At 37.0% G+C, this 16,528-nt stretch overlaps 1 protein-coding gene across 2 annotated transcripts; it reads right to left on the reverse strand.

The window, feature by feature from the left end:
• Nucleotides 1-57: 57 nt before the first annotated feature.
• On the reverse strand, nt 58-15,756 carry Etl1 (SWI/SNF-related, matrix-associated actin-dependent regulator of chromatin, subfamily a, containing DEAD/H box 1). 2 transcript variants are annotated; one of them, XM_019046726.2, is made up of 14 exons: nt 15,593-15,756; nt 14,221-14,334; nt 13,065-13,838; nt 12,562-12,673; nt 11,615-11,804; nt 11,060-11,244; nt 9,578-9,771; nt 7,316-7,454; nt 6,397-6,532; nt 5,681-5,818; nt 4,653-5,078; nt 3,576-3,793; nt 2,697-2,983; nt 58-1,399 (listed from the first exon to the last, which is right to left on the reverse strand). In XM_019046726.2, the coding sequence occupies exons 2-14, from the start codon at nt 14,330-14,332 to the stop codon at nt 1,311-1,313; spliced, it is 3,000 nt and encodes a 999-aa protein (XP_018902271.2). In that variant the 5' UTR covers nt 14,333-14,334; nt 15,593-15,756; the 3' UTR covers nt 58-1,310. The 2 variants fall into 2 exon arrangements, with proteins under 2 accessions (XP_018902271.2, XP_018902270.2); XM_019046725.2 differs by having other exon boundaries at nt 12,562-12,676; nt 15,593-15,755.
• Nucleotides 15,757-16,528: the final 772 nt, after the last annotated feature.

Consider the following 16,528-nt stretch of genomic DNA (forward strand, 5'->3'; position numbering starts at 1 on the left):
AGTCCACTTTTAAGAAACAGAGAAATACATGAAATTTACAATGAATTGGAACTTGACTGACTTGAAAATTAATTTATTACCACATTCCATTATTTTACAAAACAGCTTACAAATCGATTGAAGAGAATAACATTAAAATAGGAAAACGCACAGGTACAAATTAGGAATGAAAGCGTAAATAATGCTGTCGTAAAACCAAACATGGATTTTCAAAGGTATGTACAGAGTTGGAACAACGATTTTTAAATGATAGCTCTCTTTGCACATTGAAACCATCATCAACTTGCTCAATCTCAAGGAGATCAGGGAGGAAGAAAACAAGCGATTAGGGAAAAATGTAATAAAATATTACTGGGAAAGAGAAATTGCTAAATAAAATAAAAACTGATTCTGATCTTCAGAGTATAAAACGACAATTAATAAAATAGAGGGGAACTCAAACAGACGAAGATAAAAACAAAAAAAGTTAGACGTGATCCACTAAAAGGAGTCTATCTAAAGAAAGGTACACAAAATAAATCGAAAGAGGATTATTCAGTATCAGAACAAGGAGCTTTTAAAAACTACTCAAGACACCGTTAAAAGCCAAACCTTCCTGTGTAAGGACTTTTAAGCAATTCTCACATTCCACAATACGAGGCTATCTCCATGAAACTTTAAAAAAAACCTTTTATCTGCTCGGTCGTTGAGTCGTCCACTATTTAGAATAACCAATGAAAATATCCAAAGTTCAAATTTCGCTCAAAGCAGATTCTAAACTTAAATTTTAAAAATCAACCTATCTCTTAAATATGTGTATATTTTTTCTTGTACCTTCAAAAATAGATAGACTCCTTCTACATAAATGCGTCCTAGTAATCATACATGCGTATAACATTCATACAGGTTGCCAAGTGTACACTACACTGCATTCCCTTCAAGCTTTTTTGCTGAAAAAATTACATTTGATAAAACACGTGAAAATAATTGGTCTCCTTGTGCTTGTAGCGATACTTGTGCAGCGGTAAATGCATGGCTGTAAACATAACAAGGATAATTAATTAAAGTTAGGATTACTGCTTGAAAACTAAAATTATAGTCGATTTACAACTAGATAGTAAAGATTAAGACTGCCCTAGTTTAGTGTAGGGGTACAATGAAAACGAGGATATGTACAACTCACTCCAGAAGTGTATTTTTTATGTGCTCCGCTAGCACAGTAAACAAGATAAAATAATGTTTCTCCACATGTAAACAGATAGGAGATTAGACAATTATCTCACAACACTTGATTCTACAAAAGCAGCGATTCGTTCCTTCTTCGACGGAAGTCATGACTTATTTTCAGCAGTATTTTGTTCAAGTCCTAATGCCCGGCGCAGCAAAACAGCAAAAGTTTCTTTCTCAGCAGCCTCATCCACTGAAAAAAGAAGAGTAGGTGAAGGTAAGTACACATCAACAATTTCTACCATAAGAAAATAGGGGGAAAAAAAATCGAGGAAGAGGAAGATAAAGGCGCACGAAAACAAGAAAATGTTGCACTGCCAAAGGCTCCCAATTCTAAGGCAGTTAAATATACATGCACTATTAATTCAATTAAAAAGATCTGCTCTGTTGGAGAGGTCAGTTTGTGACCATTCACAGGAAAAGGGAACTTGCTGAAGAAATCAAAATTCTTGCCACAAGTGCTTGGAGAAATGTTTAACTAAAATTTTGACAAAAAAGAATGCTAAAAATGTTATGCATAAAAAATTCATCCAAACTAGAGTGGTCGTTCGTGGTTTAAAAACTTACAATTCGAGAAAAATTCTGATGAAGAGCTACTTAAAGATTTAGTCCGTCATATTCGGAGCTTAAGACTGCCTGCTTAAAGCGCAACTTTACTTACTTTACTCGCACAAAAGTATCTATTCTTGTTAGGTTAGGTTCGCCCGTTGGGAAACAAATAAATGAATAAACCCAAACACTTTTTAGTTGGAACTAGAGTCCCTTTATACTGAGAGTCAAGACAACACCCCTCATGGAGTCACAAACGGGAATAAAGATTACAGAAATTGAACATTTTTCGTAATCTTTGATCGGCTCATTCTTAAATTCCTTTCTCCGTTCCTTCTTTCATTCCGTTTGTTCCTTGTCGAACCCGAAATTCCTCGGTCCATTACAGATTATAATCTTTGCAATTGGTGAAAATGTAATCTTTATTCCCGTTTGTGACACTGTGAAGGCCTAAAATCCGGTTAACCAATCAGAAATGGATTCGCATTGTCTTGACTCTCAGTATAAAGGGACTCTAGGAACTAGAGAGTAAGTTTTTCTCTGAGAACTCAAATTTTGCCTTTTTGATCAAAAAAGTCCATGAAAATAATCACTTTCCTGAAAATTTGCTTTTCTACACTAAGGTCATTTTTCTCTTGGACAGTCACCACAATAGCTACATTCTGAAGACATACTATACTAATTCCCTCTCATAGTTTATTTTTTAGGAGACAAAAAATGCGTTCACCATAACTTGAAATTCCTTATTATTTCTTAAAAAAAAAGGAAAACATCATGGAATTGAGGAAATACAGGGTCGACCAAAAAACAGCTCTTATCGATACCCCTCTTGTTTAAAATGTGATAAATGGTTGCAGCTGAAGAGCTGAGATGGAATTTTCTTTGCAGGCATTTTGAAATATCGACTGAGAAACACAATAAGACAGTAAAACTGAAATTACCTTCCCCAGTGACTTCTTGTTCCAAGTTGAGCTTGGCCTCTGTCACTTTGTACAAGTCCTCTTCGAGCGTATCCTCAGAGATGAGTTTAAGTACGGTTACAGGTCTCGTCTGTCCTACACGATGGCATCTGTCCTCTGCCTGTTTGTCATTGTAAGGATTGATATCTATATCATGGATGATCACAGTGTCCGCAGCCGTCAGATTGATACCCAGACCACCAGCACGCGTTGAAAGGAGGAAGCAAAATATCGAAGGGTCCTTGTTGAATGTGTCTATGAGTTCTTGTCTGAAATACAAAGAAGGAACAGCGCAAGGTTGAAATTTTTCCTCTCCGTTTTGAATTGATGATTTTTTTTACATAATAAGACTGAGAAAAGAGGAACAATGATACTGATTGAGTTTTTGACGAGACTTCAGCCATTTTCTTGCTGAACCTTGCAATCTTTACCTCAATGAGAAACTTAAAGGTCACATGAAGTCATGAACAAGGTATGAATTAAGGCATTTTTATATGGGTTTCCTCTTCAAAATTTCATGTAGAACATGACTTTTGCGATGAAAATGACTGAAAGTGTTTCACTCTTGACAAAGATATTTACATTTTTACTCAGCACTGGTTACGTAAAATTTGAATTTCTTGCTTGCAAAGAAAACAACAGTCCAAGTGAATCAAATTCAACTTATAAATGAAACATCCGCAATTTCTGCCACTGAAAATTCTAACTCCTACACCTTCAAAAAAAGAAAAAAAAAGATGTGAGGTCAGTGTGGAGAAGAAACGTAGGTGACATCACACATTTTTCAAATTTCCTTAAAGGAAAAAAAAACATTCAAGAGAAAAAAAAAAGAGAGAATGAGCGCATCTTCCTGATATTTACCTCTCAACAACTGGGGTGGATCCGTCTAATCTCTTATACGTATGGTCGTTGGCAGTCAAGTATTTTTCTATCAAATCTAGGACCATAAGAAACTGACTGAAAATCAAAACTCTATGCCCCTCTCTCTTCAAATTTGGTAAAACTTCATCGAACTTGCGGAATTTCCCCGACTCCAAGAACAATGATTCAGGTAATTTGAAACGATCGTATCGAAGGCACTGCAAACAAACAAATAAACACATAAATTTGAAGTAAAGTAGTTAACCATCAAGAAATAGGTAAATTCTCAGTCTGGTTTTTCAAACGTTTCTAATTATGAGAATGATAGTTCTTTGTGAAAGAGAGAAAAATCATAGAGAAAAAATAAAACAAATTAAAATGATACATATCATTCTTAATTGGACGTATTTCTATCAATATAAGCGCCATAGGGGGAGGAGGGCTTGGATTGGCGGGTGTTGCGGAACGTGATGCTCGTACCATCTTATACTCGCAATGCTTTTCCATGGTGCTTCGTTCCGTTTGACAGAACGCGCTATCCGGGATTCTAAAATCATCAAAAGGAGCTCAATTTGGCGCTTAGTTCTGTTTAACAGAAATACGTCTAATTGTCATTTGGTAGCAGGCTCATAGACCGTCACTGACCAAAGACAAATGTCAAGAAATGAGAGAGGGAAATATATCAGCCATTTTACATAGTTTTTTCCCAAAGCATAAGGTTTCCAAAGGTTTATTCCTCAGCATAACAGATAAGTCCTTGAGATTTGCTGGAATTGTTTATTTTTTTTCTAAAACCAGATTCTAAGATCCCTGATTAGACCCAGAAAAACTGCATAATAAGTTTACCTCCCTCTTAAAATGGAAAAACAAGCAGTTTTATAAAATTTTCAGACCATGTGGATAATCATGGCTTTCGAAGCGTTTTAAGGGTGATAAAAAAATCATTGCAAACGATTTTTTGGCCATTACTTGAGAGCACCTGGAGACCCTAAGACGCAGCTTCTCTTTGCTATGCCACTGATCTTGAAAAGAAGTAGGGAAAACTTACGCGCTAATCAAATAAAGAAAAGGATGTACCTTGAAATTATCTGAAAGTTGATGGAGCTCGTAATCAGACATGAAAACTAAATCCTGTATGATGTACTCTACGTTGGTATCTTTGTAGTCCGGATCCAGCGCCAGACACTCGGCCATTTCTCCCACTTTGCCGTCATCATAATGGTATCGCAGCAAGAGTGGATGGTTTGCCATTTTCCTAAGGGACGTGATCATTGTCATGTATAGATTCTCGAACTTCTCCGTCTGTTTGAACTCAGCTAGCAATTCGTTATACTTGGACGCTTGTTCAGGAACCATTGTGCATTTTATCACAGACACATCTTTCCTTGGTAGGTGCTTTAGTACGTTGCGTTTCAGCCTCCGCAACACGAACGGCTCCATGATCTTCTTCACTTGATCCACCTTCTCTTTCTCAAAATCAGGCGAGTCTTCCGTGATGGGTTTCTGGAAATAAGAATATATTTAACTTACAGTGTCACTGATGCAAAGCTATGGTTTAGCCAAATGAAACATTCAATAATTGAATGCCACTCAGAATAGAACAATCTACAGTAGGCCTTTTTAAAAAGAATGTACCTATTTCAAGGATAGATCAGACTGAAATTCTTGCTCTTGAAGGCAGATTTAAGGGTGATTATATGTATGCCTTCATTCCAACAAAAATTTTGCATAAATAGCAAGACAATGACCTTAGACATTTGGAATATTTTCCTTTTGAAATTTTTGCAGATAGGTTTGATGTTTTTTTTAAAATAATCTGCTCAAATCAGTCACTTGTATGCAAATGTTAAAAAAGAATTTTCCAGGCCGAATATTAAGACACAAATTTTTCTATTGGGCACAATATTCTCTATCAGTAGGTCCAAAATACAAATACGCTGAGTTTTTTTAACATTTTAGTTACGATTTTCCTGCTCCTTACTAAAAATTGTGCAATTAAAGGCAGATAAGAGAATAAAACACTTAGGGCCAACTAATGTTAACACGGGCAGGAAATCAAAGGAATAGGTTATGGTTTAAAACCATGCGACTGAATGTGTACTTACAGTCGATTTGCCTAGAATGAATTTGACCGATTCCATATTTTGTCTGAAAACTTGAGGCATGGTGAAGTTGAGGAGCGACATCAATTCCAACAAGTTGTTTTGTAGCGGTGTTCCTGTCAACAACAGTCGATTCTTTGCCTGAAAATTCACATCAAAAAGTTATCAATTTTAAAACTCAAGAAAAAGAACAACAAAATAATAGAAAACATAGGATGATAAAATCAAAATGTCATCTCAACTGCGCAAATTAAATGTGTGAGTTTTTTTTATTCTCACTTTTCTCTTAAACAAGTTATTCAACAGAGATCAAAGGTCCGCTGATCTAAATGGTAAAAATGATTGAAATCTTAAAAACTTAATGCTAATATTTTTTCTAATTTAGTTATTACAAAGCAAACAAATTTTTTTAAGACCTCCCCTCCTCCCACAAACTTCTACCAGTTTTTGGAAGAAAAATTATCTGCAAATAGTTTCTTCCTTCTGAAAAATCAAGTAATTTCTAAAATATGTAGTGCTGCAAAGTACTTAATTTTGGTGCCCTCAATATCAGGTAATATAGGCTTAGCACTTCTTAAGAAAGTAAATAGAATTTCTTCAAACTGTATACTGCATACAACTGCAAATTTTCGAAACTGCTACACCAAGGAATGACGCAAAAGCCCTAAATGAAAATTGAGACAAAGTTTTGGTCTTAAAAATGAGGTTGAAAACCTTACATTGATTAAGAAGAGCCTTGAATATCTTTGGGTGTTCATGTTTTTCAACATATGAGCCTCGTCAAAAACGACGTAATGGAATTTAGCCGTTTTGGTGAATTTTGAGTCCTCTGGGTTGTTGCCAACACAATTGTACCTGAAATGAGAAAAGTGTGAAATGTGACTAACCAGGTTCTTTATAGTTCCTTAACTTTCAGATTCCCTGACTTTTTTTACATTTTTTTAACTCAAAAATTTCTGAATTCCCCAACTCAGGGTTTCCACAGAATTTATAGAATGAATTTCAATGACATTTCCTTAGCGCATTCCCATAATATTCCCTGAGAACTGAATTTTAATGGTTGAACACCTGAAACTTGGACTGGTGGATGGACAGACCCTTTGATTAATCCATCGACAATCTATGCCTATCGACAGATGACATAACTGGTCGATCGACAGTAAATTCTACTGGTGCATCGACTTACAATATAGTTGAAGTCCAATCTTTCGCCGATATACCAGCATCTCTTGTCGATTCACCAGTTGTGACGTCCCTCAGTCAACCGATCAAATGTTCTGTTGATCAGACCAGTCAAATGTTCTTTCACCTGATCAGTCAAAGCCACAGCCCATCAACAAGCTGAATCTAAAAATGTCTTGTATGCCTACTGGCAAATCAGCTGAAATCCAGTGTATTCTAAAAGCAGACCATTATCGTAGATTTAAAATCTATGGACAAAATGGCAAGTGAAAACTTGCACTATGAATCAGAAGCCATGTTATTGCAAGAATTTGTTGCTTGCGGTCGCAAAGGAAAGTCTTGACATTCATTTTTATTGCATTTAAAACAAAAGTTAAAAAATGTGATGTTTTTTCAATAAAAAAAACTGAAGTCGAGAGAGGATATTATAATAAATGAAAAAGTATTTAGACATACGTTGATAGAATGACTTCAGTGTCTCCAAAGCCCTCTTTGTTCCAGAAATAACGCATTTCTCTCCTTTCCTCTAGCGTACCATGATAAACTTGGAAACCTATGCTCGGACACCATCTGCGGAATTCGTTTTCCCAGTTAGCTGAAACATTGAGGAAAATGGACTTTAGAAAATTTGTTAATCAGGCAGAATAAAACATTGACTTAACATTGGCATTTGACTAAATTCAATATTTTTTTAGAGTTTTTCCAATAATGGTAGACACACAACTAATGACTGACTGCAGGTCTTTGAACAAAGATATGCTCCACTTTAAATTGAATTAAAAAATGCTGCGAACTATCTTCCGATAATGAGAGAATTAGAAATCGGCAATATAAGTCTAAGGTATTTGACTAGTCTCACATTTTTTTGTAGGTTTTGTTCTTCTAAGAGGGTTCTTCAATGGAGATCGAGATGTCTCACAATGGTAGATTTATAATTTTCTAACGATAACTTAGCAGATAATATTGATTATAATGGCAAATTTTTAATCAAACTACATGTGGTGACATACAGAATTAATAGACACTAATTCTGCTATTTTTTACGATAGGAAATTTGTAAACACTTTGGACATTCCCATGGACTGAATTAGACAAAAAGGCACTCACAAGGGGAACTTCCCAAGCTGCCGCCTCCGATCGGGCTGAAAAAATTCGTACGAACTCTTTGGATGAATTTATTTGACCCGTATTTTTTTGTTTTTTCCAATGCCCCCCAGAAACACCCCAAAAAAATTCCGGAAAGTTTTGCTTTGAGCGCTTGAGTTTATATACGCAGTATAGCAGCACGCACTTACCGTCAAGTGGTGGCTCTGCGGTAGCGCGCTCGCCCAGCGATCCGACGGGCCCGGGTTCGATTCCCGGGCGCCGCGCCAAATTTTTACGACCGAATTTTATATTCTCACACATTTTCACATCGATTCCCATTTGATACATTAGAACTTAAAACATCAATTAATTTACAACCATCAACGATCAATAACTTCTTCAATTTGAAGTATAGATTTTTTTTGTGGGAGGGGGGAGGGGTCACGCGCGCGATATTCTCGCCAATCACTGTACTTTCACATTAGCAGACGACCCGCTCCGCCCCCTCACATCAACATATTTCTCCCGATCACCCGTATGCGTCATGATTTTTCCCATCATTATCCAGAAAATGATTAAAATTACTTCGAACATTCAAATTAAAAATGCTACAATTTTTCATTATCATTTTCTGGATAATGAACGATCAATAACTTCTTCAATTTGAAGTATAGATTTTTTTTTGGGAGGGGGGAGGGGTCACGCGCGCGATATTCTCGCCAATCACTGTACTTTCACATTAGCAGACGACCCGCTCCGCCCCCTCACATCGACATATTTCTCCCGATCACCCGTATGAGTCATGATTTTTCCCATCATTATCCAGAAAATGATAATGAAAAATTGTAGCATTTTTAATTTGAATGTTCGAAGTAATTTTAATCATTTTCTGGATAATGATGGGAAAAATCATGACGCATACGGGTGATCGGGAGAAATATGTTGATGTGAGGGGGCGGAGCGGGTCGTCTGCTAATGTGAAAGTACAGTGATTGGCGAGAATATCGCGCGCGTGACCCCTCCCCCCTCCCACAAAAAAAATCTATACTTCAAATTGAAGAAGTTATTGATCGTTGATGGTTGTAAATTAATTGATGTTTTAAGTTCTAATGTATCAAATGGGAATCGATGTGAAAATGTGTGAGAATATAAAATTCGGTCGTAAAAATTTGGCGCGGCGCCCGGGAATCGAACCCGGGCCCGTCGGATCGCTGGGCGAGCGCGCTACCGCAGAGCCACCACTTGACGGTAAGTGCGTGCTGCTATACTGCGTATATAAACTCAAGCGCTCAAAGCAAAACTTTCCGGAATTTTTTTGGGGTGTTTCTGGGGGGCATTGGAAAAAACAAAAAAATACGGGTCAAATAAATTCATCCAAAGAGTTCGTACGAATTTTTTCAGCCCGATCGGAGGCGGCAGCTTGGGAAGTTCCCCTTGTCAGTCACTTTCTGGGAAAAATGAGTAAGGAGTGGTTTTGGGTAGAGGTGCACAGTCATAGAGGAATAAAACTTAAAACCGCTTTTCCTTGCTTTAATCTCAATCTGACTTGACGTCTTTTGATCTAACTTGGTCAATATCTGATCGGTGTTTTTTTCTAAAACTTTGGAGAGAAGGAAATTTAAAAGCACTTACCAAGTGTAGAGGAAGGAACAACTATCAAATGAGGATGTTCCACTAGTTTCTGTTCTTTGAGATAAGCTAGAAAGGATATAACTTGGACGGTTTTTCCAAGACCCATTTCATCTGCTAAAATTCCACCCATCTCCAAGGAATGCAGAACTGCTAGCCAATTTACTCCGATCACTTGATAGTCTGATAGCTGTAATCTGCAGGAAAAAGAAGAGTGCATAAAATTAACCAATATTTCTGAGCGCGCAACGACTGTAAAATCTTAAAACTGGTGTTAGAACATGTGTCATAAAAATGCTACACCGACTGTGCTTTGCAGATACCCTGTTCTGTGTTTTTGGGTGACCTAGCCCTTCTATTGAAGGATGCCAAGTTGATATTGCTATACATTTTCGGTTTTTACAGAAATATACTTAAAAAAAATCAGTTCATAGGCTGTTATTGCACCCAACAATCATTTTCGTTGAAATTAGTGAGTAAAAATCATTATAATCGTACAAAATTAATACAAAATGAAGGAGCGGTCAGTATCAGCGACATTCGCAAACCAAAAACAACGTTATCAAGTTGATGAACACATGAAAGGCCTTCACAAATATAGGCTGTTATTGCTCTAGAGGCCTGACTTAACTCGGGAAAAAAGGGTTTTTGACCTTCAGCCGTTACCTAACTATGTTCTACCTATACTACAGTATAGTCTAGGGTACGGAGAATCCAAAAAGTTGATAGGAGCAATAACAAATTATTCGCATATAGGCTGTTATTAGTGTGGGATCCTCAATTTCACCTATTTCTCCCATTTTTGCTGATACCTGGAAGAGACTTTAATGAATGTTTCGATAAGAAAAATGTTCACTTCAAAGGCACTTCAGATTATTTGAAGTCTGTCATTCGAAATAAAATAATTTTCAGAAAAAAACCATTAGAAGTTTCAGTTTTCCAAGCTCACGACTCAAAATTGTTAAAAGTAAATGCAACTGTACACTCTTTGATAACACAAAAATGAACTCCAGGGCTTGCAATTTGAAATATGTGCTACAGGGTGTTTTTTGTTAAAACAGAAATTCCGAATTTTCAAACAAATTTATAAACCTATTTATTTATTATGAATTACGTACACGAGAGCCCCATTTTTAGAGCTATGGCACAGGTCAAACCTCACTCTTTAAGAACATTTACCTCTGTTCATTATGGTATCGTTTCTAATTGACAGTCTGTTATGGTTCTACAAACACAAAACACTAAAATCTATTTATTAACTGAGAGCTTCTATTCAAGTGGTTAGTTTCTGTGACCCAGAATTTTTCTTCTTACAAAAATTTTCACAAAATTTAAGACTGAGGTGATTGAGTGTAATTTTTCCAGTGTGAAACTTCATAAAAATTGACTTAAATTTGTTAGAAGCACTCAGAATAAACACACTCTGAATTCACTAAACAAAACAAGTATGAATTAAGACTATCTCATTGTTTCATCCAAACTTACTCAGGGCTTAGCAGCAAAGGTTGTTTCGTCATTTTCCCTTCATTTGATTTGATTGTTAGCTGCGTCTTCTCTGAGATCTTGGAAACTCTCTTGATGAGCGAGGAAAAAGCTTCTCTCGCTCGAAGCAAGTCTGAGACATTTTCTAGCAGGCCTAATGGAATTGAATTTTCCCTTAAATGGGTCACCTGCAATGATGTTCAAATAACTAATTAGGTTATCACATATATTAATGAACACATGCGTGAATGACAATCTGGATTGAATGTAATAAGTGGATTAATTGATGGGGATCTTCTTTGTTGTTACATACTGATAGATGATTCTTTCATGAGCTCAATTTTTCTTGAAATTAGGGTGAGTCCTTGGAGGCAGTTTAGTCAAAATGAGTTGTATACGTACCAACAAAATGCCTGATTTAACCTTGCAATTTCCTTAGAACAGGGATACGTATTTTAAGTTGCTGCCCAAACGGCATATCTACCATAAAAGCTACATACAAACTAGTGTTGTTGCTGATTTAGCTAAAATTTTCCCAATAAATTTATGTGTACTCACTAGTTCAAACCAGTCATTAAATGGCCGTTTTGCTGTGATAATGTCGATTTTCCTCTGCGTCATCGATGGTACTTGCTTCAAATCGTTGAGAGGGCTTTCCGATAGGAAACTCATGATTTTCATTGTGCTAGTCAATTCTTCTGGTACGTACTCATCTGAGTCAGTCATTTCTTCCTCCGTCTCAGAATCTCTGTAAAACAAAGATTGGATGTTTTGAAAAAGGACTTGAGTTCAACAATTTATGACGGGTAAAATACCTTGGATAGGAAAACATAAAAATTAGAAGAGGATGAGAGAACGGAGGGCATACTAGGAAATTAGGAGTACTTTTAAAAATGACTGAAGGCTATGCTAAAAGTCAGGAGAAAGTTGGGTTTCTGTCTCTCCTAGGAATAGAATTTTTTTACTGCACCATATATTGGCGCTACAGTATTTGAAACGAATCTATCTGCATAGCAACTTTAAGATGAGACACTCTAGCAGGGTGTCTACTAAAACAAGCTGACCAAAAATCAGTACTTTCACAGTACTTCTACAGTGTATTTCCAAGAAATTCAGTACCACCTTGACAGAAAAATTCAGTATTTTTTCAGTCCCTCCGTTTAAAAATTCGAATTTTTCGCTCAAATTGTGACCACAATGACAAAAATTCCGGACCTTCTTACGGAATTTCTGCACTTTTTCAGTACTTCCGGACCGCCCTTAAAAAATCAGCACTATTTCCGGACTTCCCGGAAATTCCGGACTTATAGACACCCTGTCGAGGGATCAACTCTAGGCAAAAATTCACTTTCCATTCGAATGGCAGTGCCTGGGCATCAAATCCTGTCCAGAAGAGTATCCTGACTGATCCTAAAATTCAGTTCATTCCTTGGATAAATACATTTCATCTTAGATTATTCATAGTAGATAGACTTCTTCATGTAAATACAATAAAGTGGTCAAACCTTTCAATGATTTGTTTTTGTTTTTTGGCCTTCTTCTTAGATTTCTTCGAGGATTCCTCATCGGAGTCAGAGACACTTTCTTGGACCACCCGCCGTTTTTTCTTTGGTTTTTCTACTGAAATAGAGAAATTAGAGGGATATTAAACTTTCTAAAAAGAAGACAGAAGAATCAAAATTTCACATACAATTATTCAATAAGTAAATTTATAAATAATTTTATTATTTACTAACTGTGGATACTTCAATATTTACTTCGTAATTCTGTTCCTGCAAAAGCCCTCACACTTTTAGAAACTACTATGTAAACTGAAACCTGTTTAAAATGAACCATTAATGACTTGTGAAAATTTTTAAACCTTTCGCATGCTGTGAAGGGATGCAATGTGTTCTGCTCACTTATAGAAGAGCTTGAACTTGAAAAGGATATTTAAATGAGGGAAAGTCATAACCAATGGTGATGAAAAGTTTGTATTAATCTAACAGACATAGTAAGATTTACTCACTTGGTTCTTCTTCTTCCTCTTCTGACGAATCATCATTTATCACAACTTTTCTCTTTTTCTTGATACTTTTGACGGGGCTGTCGTCAGAGCAGTGTGCAACATTGTGTTGATACTGTTGGTTTTCAGAGGCTTTCTGCTGCACGAAACTTGCAAAAGTATCATTAAATGTCTTTGGTGAACCGAACGAACTCCCTGTCAAAGTTGTTTTTTCAGGAGTCGAGGGAGTGTTCTTACTTGGACTCGGATTACTATCAGAGTCAGAAATCGTTTCAATTTTCCTTGTTGAATCCTCCGAAGATTTCTTTGACAAATCATGGTTTCCGTCTTTCGAAGAGTGACCAGAACTCGAGCTGCTTGACTGGTATGATTCACTGGAGCCAGGACCCGAGACATCAGCTTTACTGGTTGAGCTTTTTGTCACATCTTCACTTCTATCACTAGTTCTTTGTTTGGCGCTAAAGTTTTTGCGAAAATTTTTTAATTTATCAAGCGTGCTTTTATGTAAAGGCTTTGGGCTTGGCTGGGCTAAAGGCTGGGGTGAACCCTCAAAATACAAAGAACTAGGAGACTTAAAACCGGGATGACTGGAGTTAATGCCATAACCGATTTTGGCGAGAGGATCAGCGAAATTGGGTCTAATGTGTCCATTCGGAATTTCTGGTTTTGTTTGCTTGTCAAGGTCTAAATAATGTTTTTCTTCTGTCGATTCGTTCTCTGTGCCATTGCATGTGCGCGAGACTTCGAGAGGTGTCAGAGGTGTTACTGCTGTCGGTTCTGGAACCACAAAAACACATATAAAACTTTAGCGGCCACAGTTTTCACACAAATGGTTAGATAAAAACATTACATGCATAGGTTTGCTTACTACATGATTCTGCTTTGAAGTTCTTACTGGCTAAATTGATTTTCTCAAGCAGGAAAAAGTGATGTGCTCTGCAAACCAACTGAGCAACAGATAAGACATTATTTTGTCAGTTACTTTTTAGCGAGATTTCACAGATAGATCAACTTGGATCTTCATATTGTTCTTATTCATGCTTCATTTTTATACATACTTGTCTATAAAGCAACAATAATGAATGTACCTAAAACAATTTGTAAAAAAAAGCAAACGGTTAGTCTCTACCAATGAAGAATTCTTAAAAAAATTACTCACTTTTACCGAAATAGTCTGTTAGTGTAGTTTTTGGCTGGTGCTTGAACCGCTCAAGACTACTTAAAATGCTGGGAGAACACTGGGAGCTATCGGATGATTGGCTACCGGACATGCCTGGAACAAAATTGCAGAACGTAAGGGTATGATATTTCAAGAGGTCTCAACATCACAGCTAAAATTCTGTTTCAGTGCAAGCGCAAGGAACTTTCTCAGTGTTGAAAGCATTTTCGTATTTACTTTACACGGGGGAACAATTTGTTTGCACAAAGGAAGATTACACGCTAAGTACAGATTTAGGGATCATAAGTATTTAACCTAAGTTATATATCATGTTAATACTACTACTATCTGAATTTTAACTTGTTTAAAAATTAAATCTATTCCTACCTACCGAAGTACTACGAAACATTTTGAAAGCGCAAGTTAAGAATTGCAGAAACTGAGAAACAGACAAGCAATCCTCAACCTTCTTTTCTTAGCGACAAGAGATTGAGATAGGGTTTTCCATTGGAGAAGAGTACTTGGGCAACACTTGATTTCAGGCTTGTTGCTCTCTAACACTAGAAAGAGGGAATTTCCAGTATTGATCTATGTACTCAACACCAAACTTTAGGCAATGAAGATTTTTCATCATTCCAACTGGCAAAACTAGACAAATCATTGAATGATTCATCAAGTGCAGCACGTGACACTCCACTATCTACGACGACTTAGTGAACTTCAGGTATTGTAAAGACATTGTTGATAAACGTCTCGTTCTACAATGCAGGGATAGAGAATTAATATCCAGGAAAAGTTTTAGTTTAATAAACTGAAACTTAAAGAGACTGTACTTCGACAGGATATACACAGCATTTAATGATCCTTCCTGATGAGAGAAACTCAACAAATTTCTTCCAGTATGGAGGAGCAAGGATCATGATTGAATTACTGATACGACTAAATTAGCAAGCTCCAAAATCACTTCAAAGTAATCAAGACCAGTTCAGGCGCATCAAGAGAATCCTCATTTCTTTATGGCCAGCCAGCATCAGTATGCAAAAAGAAATAGATGGTGGCAAAAATTTTGGCGACACAAAAATGAAAGTGCGGTGAAGTCGTTCGAGCATAATATTGTGAGCAAGGAGATTCAAGTTTTAAAATGTGAGGCTGCGCATCAAGAGTAGGGTTAATCAGAAACTGCGAGCAGTGATAGAAATGGAGCAGATTTTTCGCAGAAAGTGCAAACGTGAACGCAGATTACAGGTAGGGTAGGGGCAGGTGGAGGAATCTTCTCTAGAAACAGATACAGCTGAAGGGTTTCAGACTTAGAGGGGTAATGTTCAGATACAACAGTAGATATTAAGTATGAGTGAAAAATATTGGAAATTACTTGTTCATCAAGGCTGCTAAGTTGAGAGATGTGAAGACGGAGAGATGTTAATAAACAAGAGAAAATTTTTGCGAACGCTAGCACAACATAACCTAAATTTGCATGAACCATGAAGTAGCGGGACTTGTCGCTTGTCGCTTATCCATGGCCGCAACCCATGAGGTTTCAGGAAGGTTTGCGCTTTACACCGGTAAGTGTATTTCTGCATTTAATTGTCGGCTTTATGCAAAAAAAATTGCCTGGTATAGAACTTCATGTTACATAAATTATGTTCCACGGCCGGAAGAGAATGAAATAATTTCTCCGCTGCGGATCGGCTTAATGTAATTGGGAAATAATTGCCCCGTTTGGCAATTGTGCAATTGATAATTACAGATGACACGCATACCTTAGCGCAACCTTTCGGATACTTGAAGTAACTAATGTTTTCACGCAAGTTGGTATACTTGGTGCACAATTACTATAATATTAATAATTATAGTACACCCTCCTTAGTCAGAATAAATATGTAGAATTCTCGGGCCTCATGGGTCTTCAACATGAAAAATAGATACCGGCTTTAGCAAGGCGCTGAGCGGTGCAAATATGGTAGGTAGTATTGCCTATCTGATTAGTTGAAGGCGTTTTAAATGGCACGAGAGTTATACGCGTGAAACTTAAAGGTACCTCTAGAAGCAAGCAGAAGTAGAGTACCTTTATAGACAGAGTATGGCTATTTCTATTCCGGTTTTTCATTGGTCCGAGCGAATAGGCTGACACAATGCTCATAGGGCCGTCAATAAACAAACAAGATGGCTGTTATCAGCACGTAAGATTGAGGTTGCCGGCCAGGTTGGCCTAGTGGTTAGCACGTCGGACTCTAGGTCAATAGGTCCCGGGTTCGAATCCCGGTGGTGGCGACAAATTTTCATGGAACTGACGAGTGGATCTGTAAGC

Source organism: Bemisia tabaci, chromosome 6 (assembly GCF_918797505.1).
Source record: "Bemisia tabaci chromosome 6, PGI_BMITA_v3".
Lineage (NCBI taxonomy): Eukaryota > Metazoa > Arthropoda > Insecta > Hemiptera > Aleyrodidae > Bemisia > Bemisia tabaci.

Bases quoted from the DNA above. Each gene is read 5' to 3' on its own strand.
- Etl1 (XM_019046725.2), bottom strand. From the start codon at position 14,332: ATGTCCGGTAGCCAATCATCCGATAGCTCCCAGTGTTCTCCCAGCATT. The intron at 5,819-6,396 runs GTAAGGTTTTCA...GTGAATTTTCAG, and splicing joins CAAGGCTCTTCTTAATCAAT to GCAAAGAATCGACTGTTGTT. The intron at 5,079-5,680 runs GTAAGTACACAT...TCTTATTTCCAG, and splicing joins TCATTCTAGGCAAATCGACT to AAACCCATCACGGAAGACTC.